The sequence below is a fragment of the Muscardinus avellanarius genome (assembly GCF_963383645.1).
Source record: "Muscardinus avellanarius genome assembly, chromosome: 1".
Classification (NCBI taxonomy): domain Eukaryota; kingdom Metazoa; phylum Chordata; class Mammalia; order Rodentia; family Gliridae; genus Muscardinus; species Muscardinus avellanarius.
In genome coordinates this window covers 183305180-183332557 of record NC_137786.1, presented here as the reverse complement: position 1 = coordinate 183332557, position 27378 = coordinate 183305180, and the positions used below count along the sequence as shown (strand labels likewise).

General features: G+C 41.1%; 1 protein-coding gene across 1 annotated transcript; it reads left to right on the top strand.

The window, feature by feature from the left end:
- Window positions 1–784: 784 nt before the first annotated feature.
- OVCH2 (ovochymase 2) lies at window positions 785–27066 on the top strand (the record flags this gene model as incomplete). Its single annotated transcript, XM_080690035.1, has 16 exons — window positions 785–872; window positions 3275–3384; window positions 6176–6267; window positions 7837–8009; window positions 8809–8904; window positions 9159–9310; window positions 10221–10410; window positions 13754–13844; window positions 13969–14093; window positions 14821–14961; window positions 15404–15534; window positions 19493–19586; window positions 20128–20259; window positions 23429–23509; window positions 23734–23866; window positions 26985–27066. 16 exons carry the CDS (start codon window positions 785–787, stop codon window positions 27064–27066), a joined length of 1911 nt encoding a protein of 636 aa, XP_080546161.1.
- Between the last annotated feature and the right edge of the window lie 312 nt (window positions 27067–27378).

The window sequence follows — 27378 nt, the reverse complement described above, 5'->3', positions numbered from 1 at the left end:
ATTCCTAACAGATAGTATTCTAAATGACAGTAGAGTAGTGTGATTTCTCAAGTGTGTTACTCAATTATCTTTTCTCTCCTCACCTCCTCTAACACATGGCAATAATGACCATCTAATTCCATTTGGAAAATAAGAGAAAGAAAAATATTTTAGTATATTCTGATAGGTTTTTCACATACAGGTAGGAAAGTCTACCTTTGCAAACAGGACAATTTTGGTAACTTCTACAAAGGAGCAAGTGATGTTCGCAAATTAAAAACTTATGAACCTGGGCGGGGCGTGGTGGCACACACTTGTAATCCCCGCACTTGGGAGGCAGATACAGGAGAATCGTGCAGGTTCGAAGCCAGGCGCATGCACTGGTTTGAGACCCTATTTCCAAATAAAAATATAAAATAGGTGTCTGGGAGTGGAGCCCGGAGGTAGAAGGGCTTCCAGGAACCACAGTACCACCAAAAAAAAAACAAAAAAAAAACTTATGAACCAACCACTTTGCTAGCCAGAAACACTTTGGGGGGAAGCAACTAATTGATGTAGGCGTAATGGGATATGTAAAAAAGTTAAATCAAGACTCTGATTCTGTGGTTGCTTTTCCACATCTTACAAAAGATGTTTGAAAAAAAAACCACATTCAGAAACATCATAAGGACATGGTTGAATGTCCCAAGTCTAGGTTAATGAGTAATCTTGTTTTAAATTGGATTATTGCTGAGCTCCCAGGGCTTTCTAGTGTTTGTTCTCTTTAATCTCTCTAAAATTTTAAGGGAAAACTTCCAGTCTCAACATGCCTATCATGAGGAGCAAGCTGATTTTACTACTAGGAATGGTCTGTTTGGAACAAGGTGAATCTGCAACTCTTTCTCTTCCTAAAGGTAAGTTCCAAATGGGCTCTATAACTACAGGAGTCACTGTTGCTGGCAACGAGCATCCCACCTCCACTCTATTCCTTTGAGAAAATAAGAGAGGCAAATATATTTTGGATACCTAACTGTTTTTTAAGAAATTATTTTGAAGTTTGCTTCTGCCATCGGCCTATGAAACAGAGTGAAGTATGAGAGGCAACTAATTTTTTCCACTTGGCTTTATTAAGTGAACTGGGATTGCTTACTTATTTGGACACATTTCATAATACCACCTTCTTTAATGGAACAAATTCTGGAAATGAAAAGTATTTATACTTTGGAAAATTATCTTTCTAGGAAATATGAAGCCTGTTCACTGTAGTATATTGTAAATTGTCTTTTTTCCCTTGATTAACATAAGCTGACAGCAGTTCTTGGCAGGATTTTTCATGGTCAGAGTTGTGCCAACCCAGAGAATCAACATGTTTTCTATCTTTGCTTCAGTGAGTTCAGGAAACGGTACATTTTTTATCTGAAGTATTTATGACTCATTCAGCTAAAGCAATTGGGAAATAATCTTTTGATCCAATGCCACGCCTAAACTGGGTTCTGAATAAAAAAGCTAAAGTGTTAATAGTGCTTTTCCATTACTTATCTGTATATCTCTTTGATTCTTAATTTTTTCATCTGTAACATGTGGACAACAGTGCTTACTTCAAAGGCATGGAGTAGGGATTTTAAAAAGTCATATGAAAGAGGCTTGTGTATTTTAACATGTGGATCTAAATAGCCATGCTGTTAAAGATATGTTCTCAAAAGAAACCATTTTAACCACTCACTTAACTTTTCCAAGCGCCTACTATATGCTGGGACTTGTGGTAAGCTTTAGAAATCCACAGATGAATAAGACAGAGGGTCTTTTTGTTCTTGTTGTTGTTTTCCTCGAGTAGTCCATAGTCCAATGGTGGTGTCCACTCACAGTAAAGTGTGGCAAGACCTGTTACAGGGTGGGCTGTGGGAAGAAAGAGTTCTATACAACACAAAGAAGAGAGGCTTAACTCAGTTTGAGGAAATCAAGAAAGGCTTCTCAGCCTGGCGCAGTAGCGCCCGCTTGTAATCCCCGTGCTTGGGAGGCGGAGACAGGAGGATAACCCAGGTTCGAAGTCAGCCTCACTGGCTTAAGAGACCCTGTTTCCAAATAAAAAAATATAAAATAGGTCTGCAAGTGTATCCCAGAGGTAGAAGGGTTCCATCCCCAGTACCAACAAAAAAAGAAAAAAAAAAGGCTTCTTCTCAGTTGAGGCAATCTCCAACTCTGGAAAAGATTAAAGGCAAAGAAGTAGGTGGATTTTGAGGCAGGGTCTTATTAGATACTTCTTAAAATATATGGGGCATAATAAAGTACAGAAGAGACATAGGCTGTACCTTCCTTGAATTATCTGATGGAGGTAAATACTTTTAATCTAATTTGTCTCTTAGGAGTCAAAAAACCCATTGAGGACAAATAACTGTAGCTTTTTCAGGGGTAAAGTTCTTTATGCAAAGAGTAAAAAATCTGTTTTTCATTACCTGGCAGCCTCCTAATCTAACACTGGTATGTAAATCAGGGCACTATCTTCAACAACTGCTGCTTTTCACCCCTGCAGAGAATTAAATGCAGGAATATTTGTTCATATCTGACTGTGGATCAGGCACCACAAAATGTGGCCTCAGACTCAGTCTCGAGGGTAGAACAGAGGAGAAAATATGCACACAACTACAATGAAAGGCAAACTATGCCATCAGCAGCAGCAAACTAATAGCAATTTGATGCATCCAGAACTTTGATAGATATTGGGGGCATAAGTTTTTTTTTTTTTCTAAGATTAAGCTCTTATTTTTGAGGATCCCACAGTCTAGTGGGGTTGAAAACCATAGAGCCATGTCAGGGGATAGATGTCATAGGAAGGTACAGAGTCCTGTGAAAAACCTCTCAGGAGCCAGAGAGTTCAGAATCTAAAGATGCCTACACTCCGATTACCCAGTGGAAACTTGCTGCTGAAGCCTTTATCTGCAAATCAGAAAAGTAGATCACTTTTTTTTTTTTTTGGTGGTACTGGGGATGGAACCCAGGGGCCTTCTACCTCCGGGCTTACACTCCAAGACCTATTTTATATTTTTTATTTGGAAAGAGGGTCTCTTAAGCCAGCTGAGGCTGGCTTCAACCCTGCACGATCCTCCTGTCTCAGATCCTCCCAAGCGTGGGGATTACAAGCGAGCGCCACCACACCCAGCAGTAGATCTTTTTTTATATACATGTTATATGTGATGGAAACTGAGTAATCTCTTATAGTGTGAATCACAGTAAATTCCAATAACTAACTTAAGGTCAATTTGTGATCTTTCTGCATAAAATCTATCTAATCACTCAATGTTTCTTACCTGTTTTCCAGGTACCAACTGTGGGAAGAATATGGTTAAGGAAGGATCTTGGAAATACTTTAACCTTTTCAGTCGCATTATCGGTGGAGGCCAAGTGGAAAAGGGGTCTTATCCTTGGCAGGTGAGTTGCAGGGAACATCCTCAGGAGGTGGGCTGAGAGATGTCTAGGGACTGACGGGATTCCCCGAATCACATGATACTCATCTACCTACTTCCTCATGAAGATGACTGAGTTTCAGGAAGTTTGTTCATAACAGTTGCATGTGCTGTTGACTGTGTCACAAACTAAAACTGCAATCCCAAACTTTCAACCCCTAAGACAAAAATCTGCCTGAGGAAGCTATTATACTTTGGAATTTACTATTTAAAAATATTTTGACTCAATAAAAATATTTTAAAGTAAACTTAGCCTATTATAGTTTAAAAAATACCAGAGAATTCATATCCATAGATCCATGTTCAGCTTGAGGTATGAAGTTTATGCCTATTTGATAGGGATACTCAGAGAAGAGTCAAGAGTATCTCTTCCTTAGTATCTAATATCCTAATAATCCTAAACTTCCTGGTCCTCCCATGCCATGAAAATACCTTTGCACTTCTCCATCCTATGGAGTTTGCATTTATTGTCTTTGTAAGTCTCTCAAATTCTTTACCCTTGGATCATATATTTTGTGAGTAGAGAAGGTGTGTGTGTGTGTGTGTGTGTGTGTGTGTGTGTGTGTGTGTGTGTTTGTTTGACTAGGAATTGAGCCCTGGAGCACTCTACCTCTCAGTTATACCCCTACCCTATTTTATATTTTTAATTTTTGAAACAGGGTTTCATTAAGTTGCAAAGGGCCTCAATAAGTTTTTGAGGCTGGCCTTGAACTTGTGATCTTTCTGTCTCATCCTTCCAAGTATTAGGATTACGGGTGTGTGCAACTATACTTGACTTCCTTCTTTATTTTTAATTCTCTTGAATCAATCATAAACTTTTAGGTCAGTGAATGAATATTAATGGTTTCTCAATTGAGTTTGTGTTCAGTGAGTTGACTGAATAACTGAGTTATTTTGGGTTACTGTCATTTGATTAACTGATTAATTAGTTGAGTGAATAGGTTGAGTGAATAGATTGAATAGCTGGTAACTCAATCTATTGGTTTCTGGTCAATTCAGAAGTCCGTATTAAAATATAGTAAGGGTGACTTATTTACTTACTTGCAATGTTTTCTATATTTAGCATCTTCTCTCTCTGTCTCTCTCCCTCTCTCTCTCTGTCTCTGTCCCTCTCTCTGTCTCTCTCTGTCTCTCTCTCTCTCTGTCTCTCTCTGTCTCTCTCTGTCTCTCTCTCTGTCCCTCTCTCTCTCTCTGTCTCTCTCTCTGTCCCTCTCTCTCTCTATCTCTCTCTCTGTCTCTCTCTCTGTCTCTCTGTCTCTCTCCCCCTCTCTCTCTCTGTCTCTCTCTGTGTGTCTCTCTCTGTCTCTCTCTCTGTCTCTCTCTCTGTCTCTCTCTCTGTCTCTCTCTGTCTCTCTCTCTGTCTCTCTCTCTGTCTCTCTGTCTGTCTCTCTCTCTGTCTCTCTCTCTGTCTCTCTCTCTGTCTCTCTCTCTGTCTCTCTCTCTGTCTCTCTGTCTGTCTCTCTCTCTGTCTCTCTCTCTGTCTCTCTCTCTGTCTCTCTCTCTGTCTCTCTGTCTGTCTCTCTCTCTGTCTCTCTCTCTCTGTCTCTCTCTCTGTCTCTCTGTCTCTCCCTCTCTCTCTCTGTCTCTCTCTCTGTGTGTCTCTCTCTCTGTCTCTCTGTCTCTCTCTGTCTCTCTCTGTCTCTCTCTCTGTCTCTCTCTCTGTCTCTCTCTCTCTCTCTCTCTCTCTCTCTCTCTCTCTCCCTCTCTCTCTCTTTCTCTCTCTCTCTCTCTCTCTCACCCAATGCCCTGTAAATGCTAAGTAAGACCTCCACCATGAGATATACTCCCAGCCCCTCTACATTACTTTTCTTTTTGATTGCTCATTAGATAATTATTTTGGTCAACACCCAACAATTCTGCTGGGTGTGGTGGTACATGTTTGTAATCCCAGTACTTGGGAGACTGAGACAGGAGCAACAAAGGCTTGAGGCTAATCTCAGTAACATAGTGAGACCCTTGGCACCTTAATTAGATGTGTTTTCAAATTTAAAAAAATATGGCTCAGGGCTTAGCTCAGGGGTAGGATGTCTCTGTGTTCAATCCCCAGTACAAAAGAAGGAGAAAGAGGAAGAGAGAAAATAAATTGCATTTTTTTCTAAAACCAAAAAAAAGTGAAGATATTCATTAAAAGTACTCTAAGTAATTTTAGAATCAAATGAAATAACATGAATAAGATGATAGGCAGTCTGATGGAGAGGCAGAATACAGAATAGGCTTGAAGAATGTATAGGGTCAAATAGTTTATTAAGAGTATAAACTCTTAATAGTACAAACTATTTCCATAAGAGCCTTGAGGGGTGGAGCATGTGCTGAAAGTCTCCTAAGCTCTTCCCTTGCCTTTTTCCCGAACCTCTTCAGCTGGATTCTGCTATATTTTCTACTCAATTTCTTTCATTCACAGATATAGTTATATCATTAGAGCCACAGATCTGGGTCAACAGTGTTACACAAATAAAATAATGAGTAAATAAATAAATACCAATATTTCTAACTGCCAACTGTAATAAGATCCTTGCAGCTAATCATCCCAAATTAACTATATCTTGTCCAGACCACAGCTGAGAAGTTATGGTTTCTGCGCTGCTTTTCTTCCTGAGCTGTGGCATATGTGCTTCACCTCTTCACAGTCCTCAGTCATGATAATTATGAGTAAACTATCTGGGTCTATTTTTCAGAATATGCTGTGTCACCAGGCTTTGGGAGTAAGTGGATCCCAGGGCATTAACTTGTACCCATTTAAGGTCTTTGCAATTCAGGTATCTCTGAAACGATGGCAGAAGCATATCTGTGGAGGAACCATCATCTCTCCACAGTGGGTGATCACGGCTGCTCACTGTGTTGCAAACAGGTAGGGAAGGCCTACCCCATGGCTGAAGAGCAAGTCACCCCTTCCTTTTCCTTGGAATCAGCAGTGATAACTCTACAAAAACATGAGGGAACGTCTTAATTAAATGATACAAATGGGCACAGTGACATTGCCAGCTGTTATTCAACTTGGTAGAAAATATATGTTCTTCGCAGAAGTTAAATACTTCGTTTGCTTAGATAGAAGCTAATGAGGAATAATGCCTACTTATGAAAAAAAAATCACAAAGATAGACTTGTGAAAGTTTTCTTCTAGTTTAGGTTTCAGCAACAAAAGTATCCAGTGCATTATACATCTTCAGAAATGGATAAAATAAAACTTTCTAGAGGGGAACACAGCAAGTGCCATGTGCATATATGTCTATATCACTTTGACTCTCACGATGGTAGGTAATTACAATGCACCAATAAACATATATTTTAAAAACAGAAAATAGAGAGAGGCCAGTAAAATATAAACGAAGGTCCCATGTGTTTTCTCCTTTTGGTCCTGTCTCCTGAGTCTTGACCTAACAATTTCCACCCTGTATCTATTTTCTCATGTCATCCAAATATTCCATTATTGTCAATATGTTTGGCATACGCCAGGCTGTATTCAAAGTCTTGCCCCTAATTTGGTCCCCTTTCATTTCAAGTCTGCAAAAACTCCCTAGATTTAAAAAGTATCTGGCTAGACAGTGAGAACCAACATTCCAATACTAAGACACAACTCCTGCCCTAGGGAGCTGGTAGACTAAGAGAAGAGTCCGCTGATAATTTCACTGCATATTGCAGAAACAGATTGGAGGGATGCTATGTATTAGGTTAGATAATTATTACAGCCAAGATCCAGGGAAATATAGCAAGAGAAGTTGACATTCTTTTAAATTTTGTATAAAAGCATCACTTTTCAAAATGAAAGGTTCCAAAATATGCCAAGTTCAAAACTCTTAGTCTATTTCAATACATCCTGCCAAGCTTTTTTCAGATGAACAGAGAAGATGGGATCTTTCCTATGTCCTGTGAGATTGCTAAATTACAAATGTAAGGAAGGTAAAAAGAAGATTCCAACTTTATATTGTTGTAATGGCTCCCAAACCCCAGAATATGTGTGTGCTTTGGGATATCAGGCTTGTGGGGCTGTCCTTCTTAGTAAACACTGCATGAGATCTGAACCTCGAAGCAGTATACTTCCTAGGAATCACGAGTAATTGCCAAAGGATTTGTCTGGTATTGAGGCTGGATCAACTTTCCAAATAACTAAATAATTATCCCTCTAGATTTTAGAGGCCTGAATTGAAATTGAATTGAATGTATACACATATCTAGGCAATAGCAAGTAACACTGCAAAATGTGAAACATTTTCTATCATTATCTCCATATGAGGCCACTCTTTACTCTTCTTCCACTGGAATTGGGGCTTCTACATCTTTTCTAATTGTATTGGAATCATTTTCTTTCTCTGCTCAGCAGCCTTATACTCCACACTATCCATTTCTATAATTTTGAGAAGCCGGTTTTTCTGCACTCAGGGGCTTGTTGGCACCCTGTTTTACTTCTCCCTCTTCATAGAAACATTGCATCCAGTTGGAATGTCACTGCTGGAGAATACGACTTGAGCCAGAAAGAGCCAGAGGAACAAACCCTCACCATTGAAACCATCATCATCCACCCAAAGTTCTCCATCAAGAAACCAATGGACTATGATATTGCACTTTTGAAGATGGCTGGAACCTTCAAATTTGGTAAACATTTGAAGTGCACTCTGAATTATATACTCCATATTCCTCATATCCTTTGATCCATAGTGCCCCCCCCACACACAGTTCATGTTATACAGTGTATGCCCAGCTGTTCTGGGACTTGTCCTTTGAAACAGAGATTGAGGCTGGAGGGTTCCCTACCTTAAATTACTTTTGCTTATTGTTCTGAATATAGGATTATGTGGAGTTGGAAAAGGGTCTTTATCTGAAAAGTTACCCCAGGAGGTGCCAGGAAGAGATATTGCAATTCTTCTAAGATTCTTGGGAGGCCAGGCATGGTGGTGCATTCCTGTAATGCCAGTACTTGAAAAGCTGAGACAGAAGGATTTCAGGTTCAAGGGCTTTACTGAGGCCCTCTTAGTGAGACCCTGAAACTCAGTGAGACCCTGTTTTGAAAATTAAGAAAATACAAGTTGTAGTGTAGCTCAGAGATAAAATTCCCCAGTAACCCCCCAAAAACACATACACAAAGGTTTTTGGGGATCACTTAGATGTCAATTGGTGAGTGACTTGTAGTGTCCTTTTTTTTTTTTTTTTTTTTTTTTCGTGTCTGGGAATGGAACCCAGGGGCATTCAACCTCTGAGCTACACCCTTTGGCTTATTTTTTATTCTTTATTTTGAAACAGGGACTCACTAAGTTGCGGAGGGGCTCACTAAGTAGCTGAGGCTGTTTGCAAACCGTGATCCTCTGGTCTCAGCCTCCCAAATGCTGAGATTACAAGTGTGCGCTACCACGCTCCTTCATGAATGAAACAAGCCCTGTCCTGATCTTTTCTTTAGGTCAGTTTGTAGGGCCCATATGTCTTCCAGAGCGAGAGGAGCGATTTGAGGCTGGATTTATTTGTACAACTACAGGCTGGGGCCGCTTGACTGAAGGTAAGTATCTCTGTTCTGTTCTTCTAATCCGAGGTCAGAACTTTCTGGTAGGCAATTAGAAAAGAGAGTTTTTAATTCATTAAAAAAGAAACAGTGTGCAAACATTTTGAAAGATGAAGAATATCACATTGTACCTATGACTTTAGGTCTTTCCAAAAAACACAAACCTGAATCCATTTGATGATGCTGAATGGGCATCTTTAACTTAGAGAGAGTGAAAGCGCCTTTCTGGGTCTCCCATTCCTGTGTTCTAGATGGTATGATCCCGCAAGTGTTACAGGAAGTGAACCTGCCCATTTTGACCCAGAAGGAGTGTGTGGCAGCTCTGTTAACACTCAAGAAGCCCATCAATGGGAAGACTTTTCTTTGCACAGGTTCCCCTGATGGAGGGAGAGATGCTTGCCAGGTAAGTGGAAATGGCTGGGCTGACAGGCCGTAGGCAGGTCTTCCTTCAGCTTTGTTAGCAGGTGAGGAGCTCAAGGAATGTTGATTCTAGGTAAAATTGGAATCTGGAAAGAAAAATCAAAAGTAAATAGCGTATGTCCAGCCAAGATAAAGAGACAGTTCCAACAATTTGTTTTGAGAAGTATGATTTGGGGGGAGGTCTTCTGCTTTTTCCATATAGCAGAGGTAATGCCAAGAATGAGCTCAGGGTTCTCTCATCCCTGAAGGCTGGTTGGATCTTCTCTCTCTCTCTCTCTCTCTCTCTCTCTCTCTCTCTCTCTCTCTCCTCTCCTTTCTTCTCCCTCTCTCTTTCTCTTTTGTTTGTTCATTCATTTGTACTAGGGATTGAACCAAGGGGCATTCTATCTCCAAATTATATCCCCAGCCCTATTTTATTTTAAAACATTGTTTCACTAAGATGCTGAGAGCTTTGCTAAGATGCTGAGGTTGGCTTTGATTCTGCAATCCTCCTGTCTCAGATTCCCAAGTACTGGGATTATAGGTGTATGCCATCACACCAGAATGGCTCTTTCTTATTTAGAGATTTCGAGTTGGTAAATTTTTAGAAGTTTATTTTTTCTCCACATTCCTGTTGATTAGGACCTGAGATCAATTTTTGGAATGGGCAGAATTTCTCTGAGTCTGTAGCACAAGAAAAGAGAGGGAAGAAGGTCTACTGCTTGATGAAAGCCTATTCTGGAGGGAAGAAGATGAAATTGAAGGGCTCCGGTGATATTCGAGAGTCACGTAGGAATCGTGCTTGGTCATTTTCTGAAGGCCCCAAGTCTAAACTGTTACTCTTTGGGGGAAGAGAGTAAGCACTTTGGGGCATAGACAGTGGCAGTGATGGTAATGGAGTCTTCTTTCTGCAGGGAGATTCGGGAGGCTCGCTCATGTGCCGGAATAACAAAGGAATATGGACTCTGGCTGGCGTGACTTCCTGGGGTTTGGGCTGTGGTCGAGGTTGGAGAAACAATGGGCTGAAAATTGAGCAAGGGTCCCCTGGGATCTTCACAGATCTCAGCAAAGTGCTTCCCTGGATCCATGAACACATCCAGACTGGTAATAAAGCCATATGCAAGGTTAAGAAGTTGGCATTCTGCTAGGCCAGAGAGAGCATCGACAGGCTAGCAAGCCAGACCATGCAGCAGAAAGGTCCACTTCTGTTCTCAAATGTGGTGTATAAAGATTGTGTCGCAAACAATGGCCAAATACAATATGTGGTACTGCTGTCAATGTTCAATGATAAGTGAATTTATCTATTTTAGATTTTGTCAAATTTGCATTCAGTTGACTATCTCAGGGGTTTCACCACTCCTCAAGTCTTCTAGCAAGGTTCAGCAAGCTGAGTCACCAGCTCAGTAATTCTCAACCAGGAGCAATTCTGACACCCAGGGAACTATATTAGAAGACATTTTTGGTTGTCATAACTAGAATGGGAGCACTGGCACCTCAGGGTGGGAGCCTGAGTACCGCTAAGTATCCTTCAATGCAGAGAATAGACCCCCCCCCCACCAAATGGAGAATAAATTTATGACAAATGCTAGTGCAAAGGTTGAAAAGCCCTAACATAGACCCAGGTACAGTAAATCCGAAAATGTATATATATATATATATATATATATATATATATATATATATATATACACACACACCTATATCTGGTATTGAATTGCAAAACACAACTTGCTTTCTTAACTAGTGTCTTCCATTCTCAAAAGGGCTTCCATCCTTTCCCAAAGGATTAAATCAAATTAGTTTAGTAAGAAAAACTTGACTTGTTTTGAAGCACATGGCACAGTGGTGGGTATCTGAGCCCTCAGTTCAGCTTGTGGGTCTCCTAAAAACTCTTTTGTGGTTGTAGGCATGTCATTTCCTTCACAAACCTTCATCCTCATATAAAATAATATTTTCTTACTCTATGTAATTAATCTCCATGTTAATCACTGTCTGTTTCTTAATTAGACCACTCACTAAAGTAAGTAAAATCATCTCTTTAAAAGCATCGGAGCCCCTTTCCTACTTTGTTGATTTATCCCTTCTGTTCTTTCTACAGATTAGATTTTCATTTAATGCATATTAAAAATCTCAGTGCTTTGGGCCAGCTTCTTGAAATTTTGTTCAGAACACCACAGCTTTGAATTGTGTCTTTCTTTTTTCCCCCCCAGGGCATAGGAGAAAGAGCTCCAGAGGTAGGTATTCCTTGTTAATTGCTCTACCAGTAGCATGAATTAACTAACATCTAGCACTTCTCCCATCCAAGTACTTTCCAGGTCCAAACCTACTTAATTTCCCAGAGGAGTCAGGTGCATTCAGGGTGATATGGACATAAATAACTTCTACCATTGCTGAAAATAGGTTTCCTGTAAAATGAAAAGTCTTCCTCTGCAAAAGTGTCTGTGCTCACTAGGTATAATTTTTTTTTTTTTTTTTGCAGATCTGGGGATGGAACCCAGAGTCATTTGACCTCCGAGCTACACCCCTTGCCCAATTTTTTTATTCTTTATTTTGAAACAGGGTCTCACTGAGTTGCAGAGGGCCTCACTAAGGAGCTGAGGCTGTCCGCAAACCACGATCCTCTGGTCTCAGCCTCCCAAATGCTGGGATTACAAGCGTGCGCCACCACGCCTGGTGCATTAGGCATAAATTATCAAGACTACCCGCTGCCATTCTCTACCAGTTTTGGAAATCCCAGACCCATAGGGATCCAGGGATTCCTTCCCATTTTCCTTCCTTGTCAATGCAGAGCTCCACCCAAGACAGTAAACATTTGATAAATCCATGCTTTGAATCAGAGACTTGAGTTAAGAGTAGAGATGGTGCAGATGTGGTTGAGAAGCCACATGCCCTGAGAGAGTCCCTGCTTCCCTAGGGAGCTCATCCCTGCATTGCAACTCTGCAATTAATTCACCTTGTGATTTGAGGCGAGCTCTTTTCTATCTCTGAAGCTCAGTTAAGAGGCTGGGTCAGATGTTCTCTAAGTCCTCTTTAGCTCAAAGCTTCAGTGGTTCTTTAAGCTAGTAGAACTAACTCCAAAACAATATGGAAAGGTAGTACCTCCCAGAGATATAGATGAGTTAGATGATATTTCTAGGCATAAATAAATAAACAAGTAAATAAAGACTTTAAAGCACAGATATCTTTTAAGCTTAAAGTAGATGTATGAGCAAGATTTTGCCAAGTTGAAATAGAATCTGGTACAGAAAAGTTCTCCAGCTCCAGGAATTATCTTTATTCGAAAATAGATATTGAAAAATGAAGATAGGAAAATGTAGGGTGTAATAGACTAGTAAGTAAGCCAAAGTAGCTGTAGGATGTGTAGTGAGGTGTTACAAGGGAAAATAATAGGAATACAACTTGAGATCAAATTATGGAGACTTCAAATGTCATTTAAAAAAGGTTTGGACTTTGAGTATTAGAATTTTGATTAATTAAGCCAGGCACGATGGGGCACTCTTGTAATCCCAGTACTTGGGAGGCTGAGACAGGAGAATCATGAGTTCACAGCCAGCCTCAGCTGCTTAGTGAGGCCATCTGCAATTTAGTGAGACCCTGTTTCAAAATTACAAATAAAAAAATAGGGCTGAGGGTATCGCTCATAGGTAGAACTCCCCTGAGTTCAATCCCTAGAACCTAAAAAAAATGTGATTAATTAAACAGATTTGGCACTATACTTTGCTGACATAATAATGGCATGTAGGTGATGGACTAAAGGGAAAATAAATCAAATGGACTCATGAGATTATGCATTAATTTAAGAGATAAGAAATGAAAGCCTGAACCAAGACAATGGCCAAAGAATAGAAAAGAGAAAAATTAGGACTTTATAAGCAATGCAATGAAGAGTAGCAAAAGAAAGGACAGAAGCAAACCATTTTTTGAGAGTATCAAAGTTCTGAGCATGAGAGACCAAGGGCACATAAACATAAACTCAGAAGTGGTTGCATTTTTGCTGACCCACAGGACTTCCAACTGTGACATGTTGAGTTTCAGAGTTCAACTAGGAAAACATTGTAAAATCTGTCTGAAATCCAGAAAGACATAAATAATAGTTAAAACTGAGGGTATGATTGAAACTGGTCAGAGGGCTCATGCGGAAAGAGAAGATGAGTCCTGGGACAGAACCTGGGAAGTACATGTATCTATAGAATATAGTTACGGGATCAGAGGAAAAGGAGTTAAGAAGAAAAGGCCACAGAATGTCAGGGTTGAGCAGGATCTAAAAGGAACAAGAAGCAAGGCGGCATCACAGAAGCCAAGAAAGCAAAAGATTGCATGAAAAAAGAAGGAGTACACAAAGCAGAACCATTCGGGGGGTGGGGGGTCCAGCATCCTCAGCTTCTGGAGCAGGGGCTGTTGTGGCCACCATCACTGTGTGCCCTAACTCTGTGGCTTTCCCTCCCAGCATCATGTGGCCAGCAGTATGGCACAGTCAACAGGTATGAGTGGGAGCTGCACTTCCCAGAAAGCCCTCACCTGTATTACAAAAGCAAGCAGTGAGTAGCCCCCTCTGCCCCTCTCCCTCAATTCCCCCTTTCCCAGTCTTGCTGTGCCCGTTAACCAGATTGCAGTGGCCATTTTCTGTTAGAAATAACACCCTCTTCATGTGTCTGCCTGCAGGTCCTGTGTCTGGAACCTGTTGGTGCCAGAGGAAATGCATGTATTGCTCAATTTTTCCTACATGGATATAGAGTCTTGTCAACACAGCTACCTGGCATTGTATTCTTCAGAACACAGACTCATCGGTGAGTGGATGCTCACATTGTCAAGTGGAGAGCAGTGCTAAGAGGGCTTACCAAGGCCAGGTCACAGGACATTTGGCACTGAGTCATCTGCAAATGTCACACTTCCTGTCCTGCTTTCGAGACTCAGGCGGAGGCAGGAACTGCAACTGAGCCTGCGGATGGGTACAAGGACCAAGGGTATTTCACTTGTTGCATCTATCTCCTATCAAACCAGCCTTCCTAGACCTGGACCCCATTGGCAGTAAAATCTAGATAAATTGAAAAACTTCATGCAGAAAGTTGATTTCCTAGGCATGAAAATGACCTTTACCTTACTCATTAAGCTAAGAAGAAAGATACTAATTGCTACCTATGAGGAAGAGATAAATGTTACTTACATAAATTAACATAAATGGAAAGGCATTTATTTCCCATGTATCTGGAGGTGATTTCACCCCTCAGGAAATGCTTGGCAATGTCTCAGAAATGTTTTTGGATGTCACAATTAGAGAGAGTACTCCTGGGATCCTCTTAGATTGTCACACCTGGAGGAGGTGTTACTGGCAGAGACCAGGATGCTAAAAAACATCCTATGAGCAGTGCAAGGCACCTAATAGCATCAAGGTTGTGACATTCTAGTGTAAGTAATCCTGAAATACCATAGCAAGCTCAGTTATCCTTAAATTCATTTAGCAAAAGGAAGAGTTTTCTAGATTCTGAGCAAAGCATCTTCTTTCTCATGTTGCAGGAAAACTTTGTGGAGAAAGCTTCACTTCATCCATCCTTGTTGGCACCAATTCTCTATGGCTGAAGTTCTTCTCTGATGCCACAGATTATGCCACTGGGTTTAATCTCACATATAAAGCTCTTAAGCCTAACTACCTTCCTGGTAAAACCATTTATTTTTATTGCATACTATCCAGACCTTTTACAGATATATTGGCCTCATAGGCATTTGTCCCCTCCCAAGGCCCACTGGATTTATACCATAGCAGACCTCATAGCCAGCTGGGGAGCCGGGTGCAGCCTTTCTTTCCACTGATATCTTATATCTTTCACCTACACACATGATCTGTGAAACCCTGAAGGGCTCTGTAAGAACCGTACACAGGGGTTGGGGGTGTAGTTCAGTGGTAAAGTATCCAGCCCTGGATTCAATTCTCAGCACCAAAAAGAAAAGAAAATAGTCAATACACAGGCTTCTCCCTCTTCTTCTATATCATTGGCCCTGTCTAAAGATTCAGCTCATGTGTCTACTGTGAGAAACAGGAGGGAGAACAATGAAAACTCTTTCTCGGGTGGTCACAGTTTTTAGACTTTGTGTGTTTCAGATTCGGGTTGCAGTTCTTTAACCATTCTTTTTGAAGAAGGCATCATACAAAGTGCTCACTATCCTGAAGACTACAGTGACCTGGCTAGCTGTAACTGGATCTTTCAAGCCCCTAAACATCACCTTGTTAAGGTATTAACTGCAGTTACTCTTACTTAGCCATGGCAGAATCACAGAACAGCTAACAGAAGCACCATTTAGCAGAAGTTTAAATCTGATGCCTTCACTACTGTTTGATTTATTTATTTATTTATTTATTTGTGATACTGGGGGGGGGGGCAGAGGCTTTCTACCTCCAGGCTATACTCCCAGACCTATTTTATATTTTGCTTGGAAACAAGGTCTCACTAAGTTGCTGAGAGCCTCGCTAAGTAGCTGAGGCTGGCTTCGAACCTGTGCGATCTTCCTGTCTCAGCCTCCCAAGCGCAGGGATTACAAGCATGCGCCACCAGGCCTGGCTCACTGCTGTATTTTTAGTGCTCATTACCTGACACAGATACTTCAGGCTCTCAGTGAAGACTTCCCCAACAAGGCGCTTGCCTAGTTTCCCCTGCAGCTGCCCATATTTAACACTAGATGGCACTTGCACTCTTTAGTTTTTGTTAGAAAACAAAACCAAACCCGAAAAAACTGTTGCCTTTAATACCTGGTGACTTTCATCCGCCTCCAGTCCCTTCTAGAAACATTTCTTCCTTATAAATTCAACTGCTAACAAAACACTATGTAACTAATCGCTAATAAAAAGCCAATGATAAACTGTGTGTGAGGATGCACGACTATAAATCCAGTGTTTGGGAAGCTGACACGGGAGGATCACAGGTTGGAGACCAGCCTCAGCAACTAAGCAAGGCCCTTAGCAACTTAGTGAGACCCTTTTTCAAAATAAGAAATAAAATAGGACCGGCGATAATAGCTCAGAGGTAGAATGCCCCAGGGTTCAATCCCTAGTACCACAACAAAACAAAATGAAATGTCAGTGGCAACCAGGCCAAAACCATTAGCTTTCCAAGCAGAAAAGACAGAGGGAGCAACGCTAAACAAATACAAGAGGTGACTGGCTGGAGGGAGTCGTAAAGTGTGCTTGGAGGGACTAGTAAGAGAGAAAGGTGAAGCCAAAGCATAGAAGACTTAGAATGTCAGGATATGGAGGTTTTCCCAAATCTAATTAATAATATTAGTGGCTGTTTACCCATTAATCATTAGTGGGTCCTCTGCAGGGAGATGTGACTAGGTAGCTAAAATGAAGACTACAGGTGAAGATAGGCATTTTTTGTAAGTTTTGCTTTTAAAATAATAATTGAAAAAGCAAGATAGTGTATGAGGGAGAGAAAGGAACATTAAATAAAATGAGGGAGAGGTAGGGAAAATGAGACCCCAGAGTTCTTACATACTGACAGTTGTGCATTGCTTAACATTCACATTGCTGAACTGTTTACATTCTGAGAATTAGGTCATCAGTAGAAAATTGTTATCATTTTGTGACCATGAGCTGTCACAAACTCAGACAGCTACAATGCCACTAGGCAAAATAATCTTATGGGCACAGCATCCTGTGTGTGGTCTGTTGCAAATCAAAACATTGTTATGCTGTGCATGATGTGACTGTATCTGAGGACAAAAGAGGTCTGAGATAAAAGTGGAAACCTGAATTGGTGAAGTCTTGTGACAGTGCAAAAAATGGAGCCTTTAATTTAAAACACAAAACCAAGCAAACAAAAAGATGTGGTCAATAGTTCTACACAGAGTTAAAGTTTAAAGAGACTGAGAATTAAGGATCAACTATTCAGTCCCCACCTCTCAGTAAAAGGCAGAATAATTAGACTGAACAACTAGACAGTCAAAAGCAGCTGGGATTGGTGATGTGTGAGATGCCGAGGGGAGTCAGGGGTGAGAGCAGATCCAAGATCACACAGGCTTTACACATAAGCAGGGAGAAGAGGATTCAGAGGAGGGAAGTATAGATTTCCTTCTAGAGATTTCTGAAACCCAAAATAGAGTTGCGACAAAAATTTCAGCAGACTTAAGAAAAGGTTTGTTGTTCACGATGGAAGAGAAAATTTTAGACATGAGAATATTTCCAGGGGGAGGAAGAAGAGGAAATTTAGTTGGAAACCTACAAATACAAGAGCTAAGAGGGATTCATCTCTTCCACTAGGTGTGGTTGGCACATACCTATAATTCCAGTACTTGGGAGGCTTGAGACAGGAGGATTGCAAGTTCAAGGTCAGCCTCAGCAACTTGGCAAAGCCCTGTTTCAAAATGAAAAATGAAAAATGGTGGGGGTGTAATTCAGAGGTAGAATGCCTTGGACTTTAATCTTCAGTACAAAAAAATTATTCAATAAATACTGACTGTTGTGCATCAGTGAAATAATGCTCTCATATCCTAGCACTGATTTATCATAGTAATTTCAGCCATAGCAACATTCATACCACTTGGCTTAAAGAAAATGAACCTGTTCTCAGTGAGGCTTTCAAAAATATTTGAATGAATCCTGTTTCTGATGCACATTCCCCATTCTGCACACCTGTTCTCACCATTAGTGACCATTTGCTGCTAGTCTTGTTCTGTACATGGAGTCCTCCATGTCTCCCGATGAAAACTAGAATTCTACCATCTGTCTGATAAAATCTGAACCCTGTGCCATCAGACCTCTCTTCCAACACTTATCACTTTAAACTCAACTCGCCAGTGCTTACCCAACTGCCTGAAGACTTCTTGATGGTTTTCTGGCTCCCCCTTCACAGTGTTACCCCTATCTAGATACTTCTCCTACTGCCTCATGCAAAACAAATACCCTATATAGGAACAAATACAAGAGGAGAAAAAATGGTTTGTGAAGATAGTTTCTGCCACTATTTTTAAGTACTGGGGATTGAACCCAGGGGCATTCTATCTCTGAGTTACACCTCCTCCAGTCTTTTTAATTTTTTTTATTTTGAAGCAGGATCTTGCTAAGTTGCTGAGAGTCCTGCTAAATTGCTGAGGCTGGCCTTGATCCTCATCTCAGCTTCTCAAGTACGAGGATTACAGGTGTGTGCCACCACACCTGGCTGCTGCCATGTTTTTAAGATGGAAGAAAAAGTAGAACTCTCAAGGATAGAGATAAACACAACATTACAGTTAAAGAAACTGTGGAAATAAGTTCGTCATGATTTATTTGGATAAACCTAGAACGGGTTCCAAATGATCGCCTTTCTTTGCTAGGATGACTCATCAGAGGTTTAATAATCTACTGAGAATTTTGCTGAGATTTACATTTAAGCTTACTATACAGAATCAACCCTCTCTAACCCATACTAGGATTTCTGTTTGCACACATATCCATGAATTCTCAAAATTCACTATGCTGATTTCAAGCCCACTTGTACATTTGCTCTGAACAGCACTGATGACACTTTGTTTTAATTCAGCACTCAGACTCCTACCTGTCACAGAGGCATGGAGACTTATTGGCACCAGGATGAAGCAGGTACAAATAGAAGGCAGATGTGGTTTGCTAGGTAGTCCACACAGTCTACAAAGGGCACAACAGTCTCAAGCCTTAATCCAAAAGAACTTAAAATTCAAGAAGAAATATCAGGAATGAGCCATACACCCAAAGTTATCCAGAAAAACAAGTGTATGTCCATGCAACAACTTCTATGTCCAGGAGAGAATAACCCAAAACCCTAGTTGCTTCTGATGAAAACAGTATCAATGGAGTTGCTTTTCTGATCACTTAGAGCCTCCAGGGAGCCCAAATATTTCCACATTTTCCAAACCTTACCTTCCACTCATATTTGGTACCTTTAAAATTTCATCATGTTTAAGAGCTGCGATATAGCATGATTTCCTAAATAAAAGTAGGACTATCCCACTAACTTTCTCATCCAAGCTCTTACTCCAGAGCAAATTGGGCAATACAAATTTCACTGCTAATCAAAATAAAATCATCTATTCTTTTTTAAAAATTTTTATTGGTGCATTGTAATGATACGTCTTAATGGAGTACAAAATGGTAGAGGCATACATGCACACATCACCCAGTTAACCCTTACCCCCATCTATTCTTATTGTTTACTTGGGGTGTAACTTTCGGCCTTCTCAGCTGTCATTTCAGAGTCTGGAAATAGAAGAAACTGGAGACTGCACTTCCGACTATGTGTCAGTGCACAGTGATGTAGAAAGGAAGAAGGAAATAGGTTTGTGTTTCCCCAGAGCCTCGGCCTCTCCTGACCTACACTGAGACCCATTCTTGAGATGAGATTTAAAGATATGGCTCAATTTCCCTTCATTTCTCAGAACTACTTTCATCCTTCCTTATGATCTCCCACAGCTACTTCTATACCATGGCTAGAAGAAGTGAGAGAAGAGAGGAGAGAGGAGAGAGGAGAGAGGAGAGAGAGAGAGGAGAGAGGAGAGAGGAGAGAGAGAGAGGAGGGGAGGGGTAGGAGAGGAGAGGAGAGGGAGGGAGGGAGGGAGGGAGGGAGAGAGATTGAGAGAGAGAGAGAGAGAGAGAGAGAGAGAGAGAGAGAGAGAGAGAGAGAGAGAGAGGTGTTAGTGGGGTTAAATAGGTATTAAAAAGAAACACACTGCCCTTCTGTTTTGAAAATGAAATGTGACACTCATCAGAAAAGCTTATTTCCCAGCAGCTACCTAAAAGACACTTTTTCCTTCTTGTCCAATGTCACATCTGTTTGCCTGGCCCTTGATGATGTCTTACCTGTGCTGGGCCTCACCCAGCTCGGTTGTGTGGCTACGAGGTTCCCGCCCCGGTGCTGAGCCCCTCTGGTGTTATGCTCATTGACTTTCAATCGGATGAAAATGAGACCTTCCGAGGCTTCCAGGCTATGGTCACCTTCATTTCCAGGGAAGGTAAGAAGAAAGAGGCACCAACTCTTAAGTTCCCAGTTTGAATCCTGATAAGGTAATAAGCAAGGGCAGTCTTTGGAGCCCAACCTGGATACAATTGACCCTCATTATTTGCATTAGATGCATTATCATTAACCAGTCGACACGTAACTCTGTTTTATGTGAATCTTTTTAAAAGATACCTTGTTTAATAGATATTGTTGATTAAGTAACATTAAATTTATAGTGAATAGCACTATAACTCTCATCTGAATGAAACTTATCTAATACATGTATTTTCCACATAAAGCACATCATGGCCTTATTGCACTTCAGAACACTAGAGGGCACTTCAGCACTGTGCTTGAAACTCATTGTACAGAGAGATCACCAGCAGAAAACACAAAAAAGGCACATGCAAAAAACCACAGACAAAGCCAGGCACGTGGTGCACGCTTGTAATCCCACTATTCGGGAGGCTGAGACAGGAGGATTATGGTTCGTGGACAGCCTCAGCTACTTAGTGAAGCCCCTTTGCAATTCAATGAGACCCTGTTTCAAAATAAAGAATAAAAAATAGGGCTGGGGTTGTAGATTGGAGGTAGAATGCCCCTGAGTTCCATTCCCAGTACTGGAAAAAAAAAAAAAAACCCAAACACAAACAAACAAAAAAGTGGTACTACATGTGCAACGAACCAGCTCGGTCAGCACTGAAACCACTGGGACTTAGTTCCTGGGAGATGGGCAAAGGCTTCGGCTGTTTTCTGCAGAGGCTTCTCTGCAGCGATTTCCCTCTCTTACCAAGTAAAACTTCTTCAAGTCCTTGTTCGGCGCTAAACATGGGGGTTTATCCCCGGGACTTGGGAGAGAGAAATCTGAAATAACTGGACACGGACAATTGCCTCCTCTCATGCAACTGACAAAATTTTATTTTCCAAAACCAAGATTTTTGTATCCTTCCCCAGTGAGATTCCTTAGTGAAGCATAGAGTGAAGGACATGTAAATCACCAACCATAAACAAGACAAAAGTAAGGCCTGTGATGTCACAGGTCTTTGGTGATTAAGATCAGCCCCCTGACCCTGCAGGTGGGTCTTAGGGGCAAATTCCTGAAAGGATAAGAGTCACACCCAGAGTTTTTTGAAGAATTTGGCTTTTAGAATCTCCTTTCCGTTCCTTAGGCTTGTCCATGTCCTCCTCTATCTAGTAACTTCTTTGAGCTGGATGGGGACGAAATTGGAAGTCCCAGCTTTCATGCATGTAGTTGGCATGGGGGAATCCATGCTGTGTACGTCTATGACGATCCAGAGGGCTGCGATGGATGTCTGTCAGGTTCTGTCTGCAACACCATCTGATGTCTGAAAACCTCAATCCTCTGAAACAACACTCACAATACAGTTTAGCAGATAGGGCCCAAAAAGCAACATGAAATTTTTAGATTTAATTGTCAGATGTACTCCTTTAGCCTCTACCATCCTCTTTTAATAATCCATCTTCATCACATATGCATACCACAAAACTTCTGCAACTTTGCTTTTAACCTTCTGCTTTTTATCCTGGTCCTTTCTTTCCCATTTTGGGACAAACTTAGGATAAACTTTACTTCATACAAAATGCTTTCTTATTCTCACAAGATTTTTCTTTCTTTATAACCACCAAAACTTTATACCTGCACACTTATTATATCTGTCTTTTATTCTGACATACATATTCCTTAGCCAGGTGGTGCCTCTATTGTAGTTTTTGGGGCTAATGGCTTCAGCTGACTCCTGAGGCTTTTACTATAGGTTAATGATTAGAATGAAGGTCAAAGATAGAAAGGAACTCTGCAGCCCCTTCCCTGCCTAAATGCTTTCACAGCACCTAAGCTCCGACTATACCAGCATGTTACTGACACATTTTCCCCTCTGTCTTCTTTAGCCAATTTTATTATAGCTTGGAGCAAGGCAGGGAAAGTCTGAGGGCTCAGACATATTTTACCAGAAAATTTATCCCAAAGTTCTGATTCTGGAATCTCCGGAGCCATGTATATGAAAAGTTAATAGAATCATTACCAAAAGAACAATAGCTTATAAAAGAACATCTAGGAGCAAGGAGTCCTCTGACCAGGGACAACGCCCCCCTCAGGGCTTCATCTCCTTGAGATTTTATGCCATGTCATGCGTGCAGAGGCATGGCAGACTCCAAGCGGGTCGAAGCCGCAGCATACATGGACCATGGAAAGACATTTGTCTATAGTATGAGAGCTGAAACAAGGAGGCAGAACATTGCCTTATTCCACCTCAGTTGGGAACTTGAATGTCAAATGTTTTGTTAAAGCACATGAGTATCACTTTTGGGGTTACAAATAAAAGTTAATGAGAAAGTTAATGCGAAATCCAAAAAGAATAAAGTTAGACCGGATGCCTGATTCTTTGCCTCTCCTTACTAGATGTGTGATCTTAAGAGTCAGCTAGGACTTGTTCTCATCCTTACCATGGGAAGAAGATAGTACATGCCTAGTAACAAGGGAGAGAGGATTCAATCAGAAGTGATACACTTGGCCCTGAGCAAGGATGTAACACATACCAGAAGGACAGACCTGGAATATCTTCCCCTGTGCCAGGCCCTAGACACTTGTACTACCTACCTTTCTTTCAAGTCTTCACACTCATGACCCTGCTTTCCTTCCCCCTGGAGATCTCACACAGCAGTCATCTGCTTCCCAAGTGGTCTTGTTAAGGAGCTACTTTTTGGGAGAGCCAGGTTATGGTCAAAATATTTTACTTCTAAAGTATAAAAATGAAAAAAGAAAACAAAATACTTCACTTCTCACTTAAGTTACCCGTAGAATCCTGTTTACTGAGGTACCTGAGAATTCCAACATTATCTTCATAAATCTTTTTCTTTCTTTCTTTTTTTTTTTTTTTTTGCGGTACTAGGATGGAACCCATGGACATTCTACCTCCAAGCTACACCCTCAGCCAAATTTTATTTTAGTCTTTTTATTTTTGAAACAGGATCTCACTGAATTGTAAAGGGCCTCACTAAGTAGCTGAGGGTGTCTGCAAACCATGATCCTTTGGTCTCCGCCTCCCGAATACTGGGATTACAAGTGTGCGCCACACACGCCAGGCACCATAAAACATTTTCTAATGTTTTCATCCCTGGCCATCTTTGTGTGAGCAGAACAGGTATGTTATGTTTATACCTAGATTTAAATCTCTCCCTACCTGAGGATGAATCGGTGTTTCTAGAGGCATGGGCGGTGCCACCTGGAGAAATTGGTGCTTCCGGTAAACTGTTTTAGGGAATGGGACTAATGATATACACAGAGCATGTCATCTGGGGCTCACTTAGAGAAACAGATGCAATGGGTTGAGGATGTCTTCCCCTCAAATATGCTGGAATTCGTCAGAACCCTAGAATTTTACTTTATTTGGAGATAAGGTTTTTACAGAGATAATTGACACGGTTATTAGATTATGTGCTAATCCAATGTGACTGCTGCTCCTAATAGGGGACATTTGGATGCACAGAAACACACATGCACAAGGAGAACACCGTGGGAAGATGAAGGCAGAAATCAAGTCAATAAATGACCCGCAAGCCAAAGGACACAACGTTTATCCAGAAAGATACCCGAGGCCAGGGTAGGGGCGTGGCCCTCAGAAAGAGCTCACCTGCAGACACCTTGATCTTGGGTGGACTTCTAGCCTCCAGAATTGTGAGACAATAAATGTCTACTGCTCCATGACCCTGTTTTGTGGTACTTTGTTACAACAGCCCTAACAAATGTATGCAGCAGAGTTGACCTACACGATTTCTAAGGGCTGAGCAAGTAGATCCCTAAAGCAGGCAGAGGGGGAAATCATGGGAGCTCTTTGGTCCATGAGCACGGGCCCAAGTCATTCTCCATGTACAGAATTTCTTCTCTCTTTTGGGAAAGACTCAGCCCTGCTTTTAAGACATTCTAACTAAAGGAGCCATGTCCACTCAGTCTATCCAGGATGATCTATCTCCCTTACCGAAAGGCAAGAGATTCGTGATTTCAGGTACAACCACCAAATCCCTTCATGGAAACACCTCACTTAGTGTTTGGCTGAATGACTGCGGGAGGAAGCATAGCCAAGGTGACACATCCATCATGAGAATCATCACAGGGCTGCATGAGATGTGGTCACTGTTCCTTCTGTTCAAAACCTCACTGAAATATTCCCAGTCCAAGAATGAAAAATACCTTCTCAAGTACCTCCTGTGGTGAGGATGGCTAAACTGGGTGCCAAATTTTGGTTGGTGCAAGACCTTCAATGACCAGCAATATGTTTTAGTACCAGAGAGCATTGAGAATGCTGGGATTTCCATCTCCCTTGTTTTCTTCATGATATCAATTGACTTAAATAAAAGATAGGCTAGTGAAGGGACCAGGCTGAGGATGGGGGTAGAGTAGAGAAACATTTATAGTTCACCATTATGATAGTCTGTCAAGAGAAAAGCCAAACACTTTAATTTACTTATTTATTTTTACAATTTTTTTCAAGGCTGTGATGGGTTCTTTTTATTTATTTATTTATTTATTTATTTATTATTTTTTAATTGGTGCATTTTTTGTGTGGTACTAGGGGTGGAATCCAGGGGCTTTCTACCTCTGGGCTATACTCCCAGACATATTTTATATTTTATTTGGAAACAGGGTCTCACTAAGTTGCTGAGAGCCTCACTAAGTAGCTGAGGCTGGCTTTGAACCTGTGTGATCCTCCTGTCTCTGCCTCCCAAGCACTGGGATTATAAGCATGTGCCACTATGCCTGGCTTTATTGGTGCATTGTGGTCATATATCTTAATGGAATACGAGATGGTAGAGGCATACATACACATATCACCCAATTATCCCTTATCCAATTACTGCCCCATTTCCCCCTCCCTCTTTCCCATGCTTAGCTTAGTGATTGACTTTGTTATGTTTGTTAATGTACACCATCTACATTAGGGAATTTCACTCTTCCTTCCTCTCATCCTCTTCAGGTCACCATATTTGCTCACCTATAGTTTCTCCTTCTTCATCTAGAGTTCTTTGTATGACCCATTTTCTCCCTAGCTTCCACATTTTAGGAAGAGCATCTGATTTCTTATTGATTGATCTCTCTTAGCATAATATTCTCCATTTACATCCATTTCCCTGTAAATGACCTAATTTTGTTCTTATTTATGGCTGAGTAAAATTCCATTGTGTGCATATCCCATAATTTTGTAATCCATTCACTGTTGATGGACACCTTGGCTGGTTCCATAGTTTAGCTATTGTGTATTGTGCAGCTATGAACATAGATACACATACATTAGTTTGGTAGTCTGGTTTCCATTCTTTTGGGTAGATACCTAGAAATGGTATTGCTGGATCATATGGTAGGTTTGTTCCCATTCTTCTGAGGATCCTCCATACTGTTTTCCAAAGTGGCTGCACTAATTTGTAATCCCACCAACAATGTATTAGAGTTCCCACTTCTCCACATCCTCACCATCATTTGTCGCTATTTGTGTTTTGAGTCATTGCCATTCTAGTTGGAGTTAGGTGAAATATCAGGCTAGTTTTGATTTGCATCTCTCTAATTGCTAATGTGTTGAGCATTTTTTCATGCATTTATTGGCCATTTGAATTTCTTCTTTTGTGAAGTGTCTATTTAGTTCTCTTGCCCATTTTTTATTGGGTTATTTGTTTTCTTAGTGCTGAGCTTCTTGAGTTTTACAAATCTTCTGATACATAGACCACAGAACAATTGTGTGGAGATTGAATGATGCTTTTATTGAGAAGGAATGGGACAAGTCTGCAACTTTAACAATGGTCTCATGATGCACAGATGTCCTGGGTGAAACGTGACTGTGGTGTTTCCTTTACTTGGCCAAAAGGGGGCAAATCCAGAAGTATTTTTTCCCCAGCCTACCTAAAGAAAATATAGTATTTTCCAGAGTCTCAATATAGACACTCTTTAAAACATTAATCATTTTATTCCCAGCACCTACTGCAATACCCAGAACAAAGTAGATGTCAAATAAATATTTGGTGAGTAAAATGAAAAAAATCTACAATATCTCCTGAAGTAAAACTTCAATAACTTTCCTGATTTTCTCTCACTGAACTCATACCTTCTTTATGACTTTTTTTCCCTTTACACAAGTACCATAAAAATTAAGAAAGACAAGAAAAATTGTCCCCAAGTGCCTCATTTTAAATATCACATCTATTCAAGAACCTAAATCCTTAAAATCCCTTACAATAGAATACCTTCTAAGCTGGGTGTGGTGGCCACAAGCTTTTCCCTCTGACTGTCACAGCCCACTGTTGACTAGGGTTAAGTCATAGATTTTTCTGGTGTTGAATATAGCATTTAGATTGAATTCTTTCCTTTATAAAAATAAAGATATAGAGGATAATTCAAGAGCTGACTCCAACTTCACCAGTTGGTCTATGCTGCAGCAAGGGTCTCCTTCTTCCAGACACCTGCCACTGAAGATTTGTCTGAAGGCCAGCCTCACCTTGTTTCCAGGCTCTTCAAGACTACTGAACTGGGGCCAGTCACTTAGGAAGCCCTGTCTGAGACCCACCCTCTGTCCCTGCTAGGCAGGACAGTGGAAACACAGGAGAATCAGATGCCTCCCAAGGTCAGCACACCCACACTGTCATTTGCTTCCTTTGTTAGGGGAATTCATGCACCCTGAGCTCCATTTTTCTCCCCTCTTTGGTGGACATATTTACATTTCTTCACTTTACCAGAAAAGGTCCATCAAACATGTACTACCCACCTGCCTCTGAAAGCATCTCTGTGGACTGGCTTGGCACCACTGCAGTTGGTTGATCTGCTTGAGCCAATCGGAAGACTCACCAAGCCTGTCTGTCCCAGAGGTCCAAGGTTGTTGTCTGCTTCTAGAAGCAGGGTGCAGGGTCACAGGATGGGGCTGTCCTCCAGGTCTGTGATCAACCCTGGCACATTGCCCTTACTACTCTGCAGCAATTGGCAGATACCTGTGTCCTCTGCTCTCAGCTCCCTCTCACACTTCTTTCCTTGGTGCGAAAAAGTGAGGATACATATCCCCATGTTGAAAATAGAAAAGAAAAAAAGAAATAAAAGAGAGAGAAGGAAGGAAGGAAGGAAGGAAGGAAGGAAGGA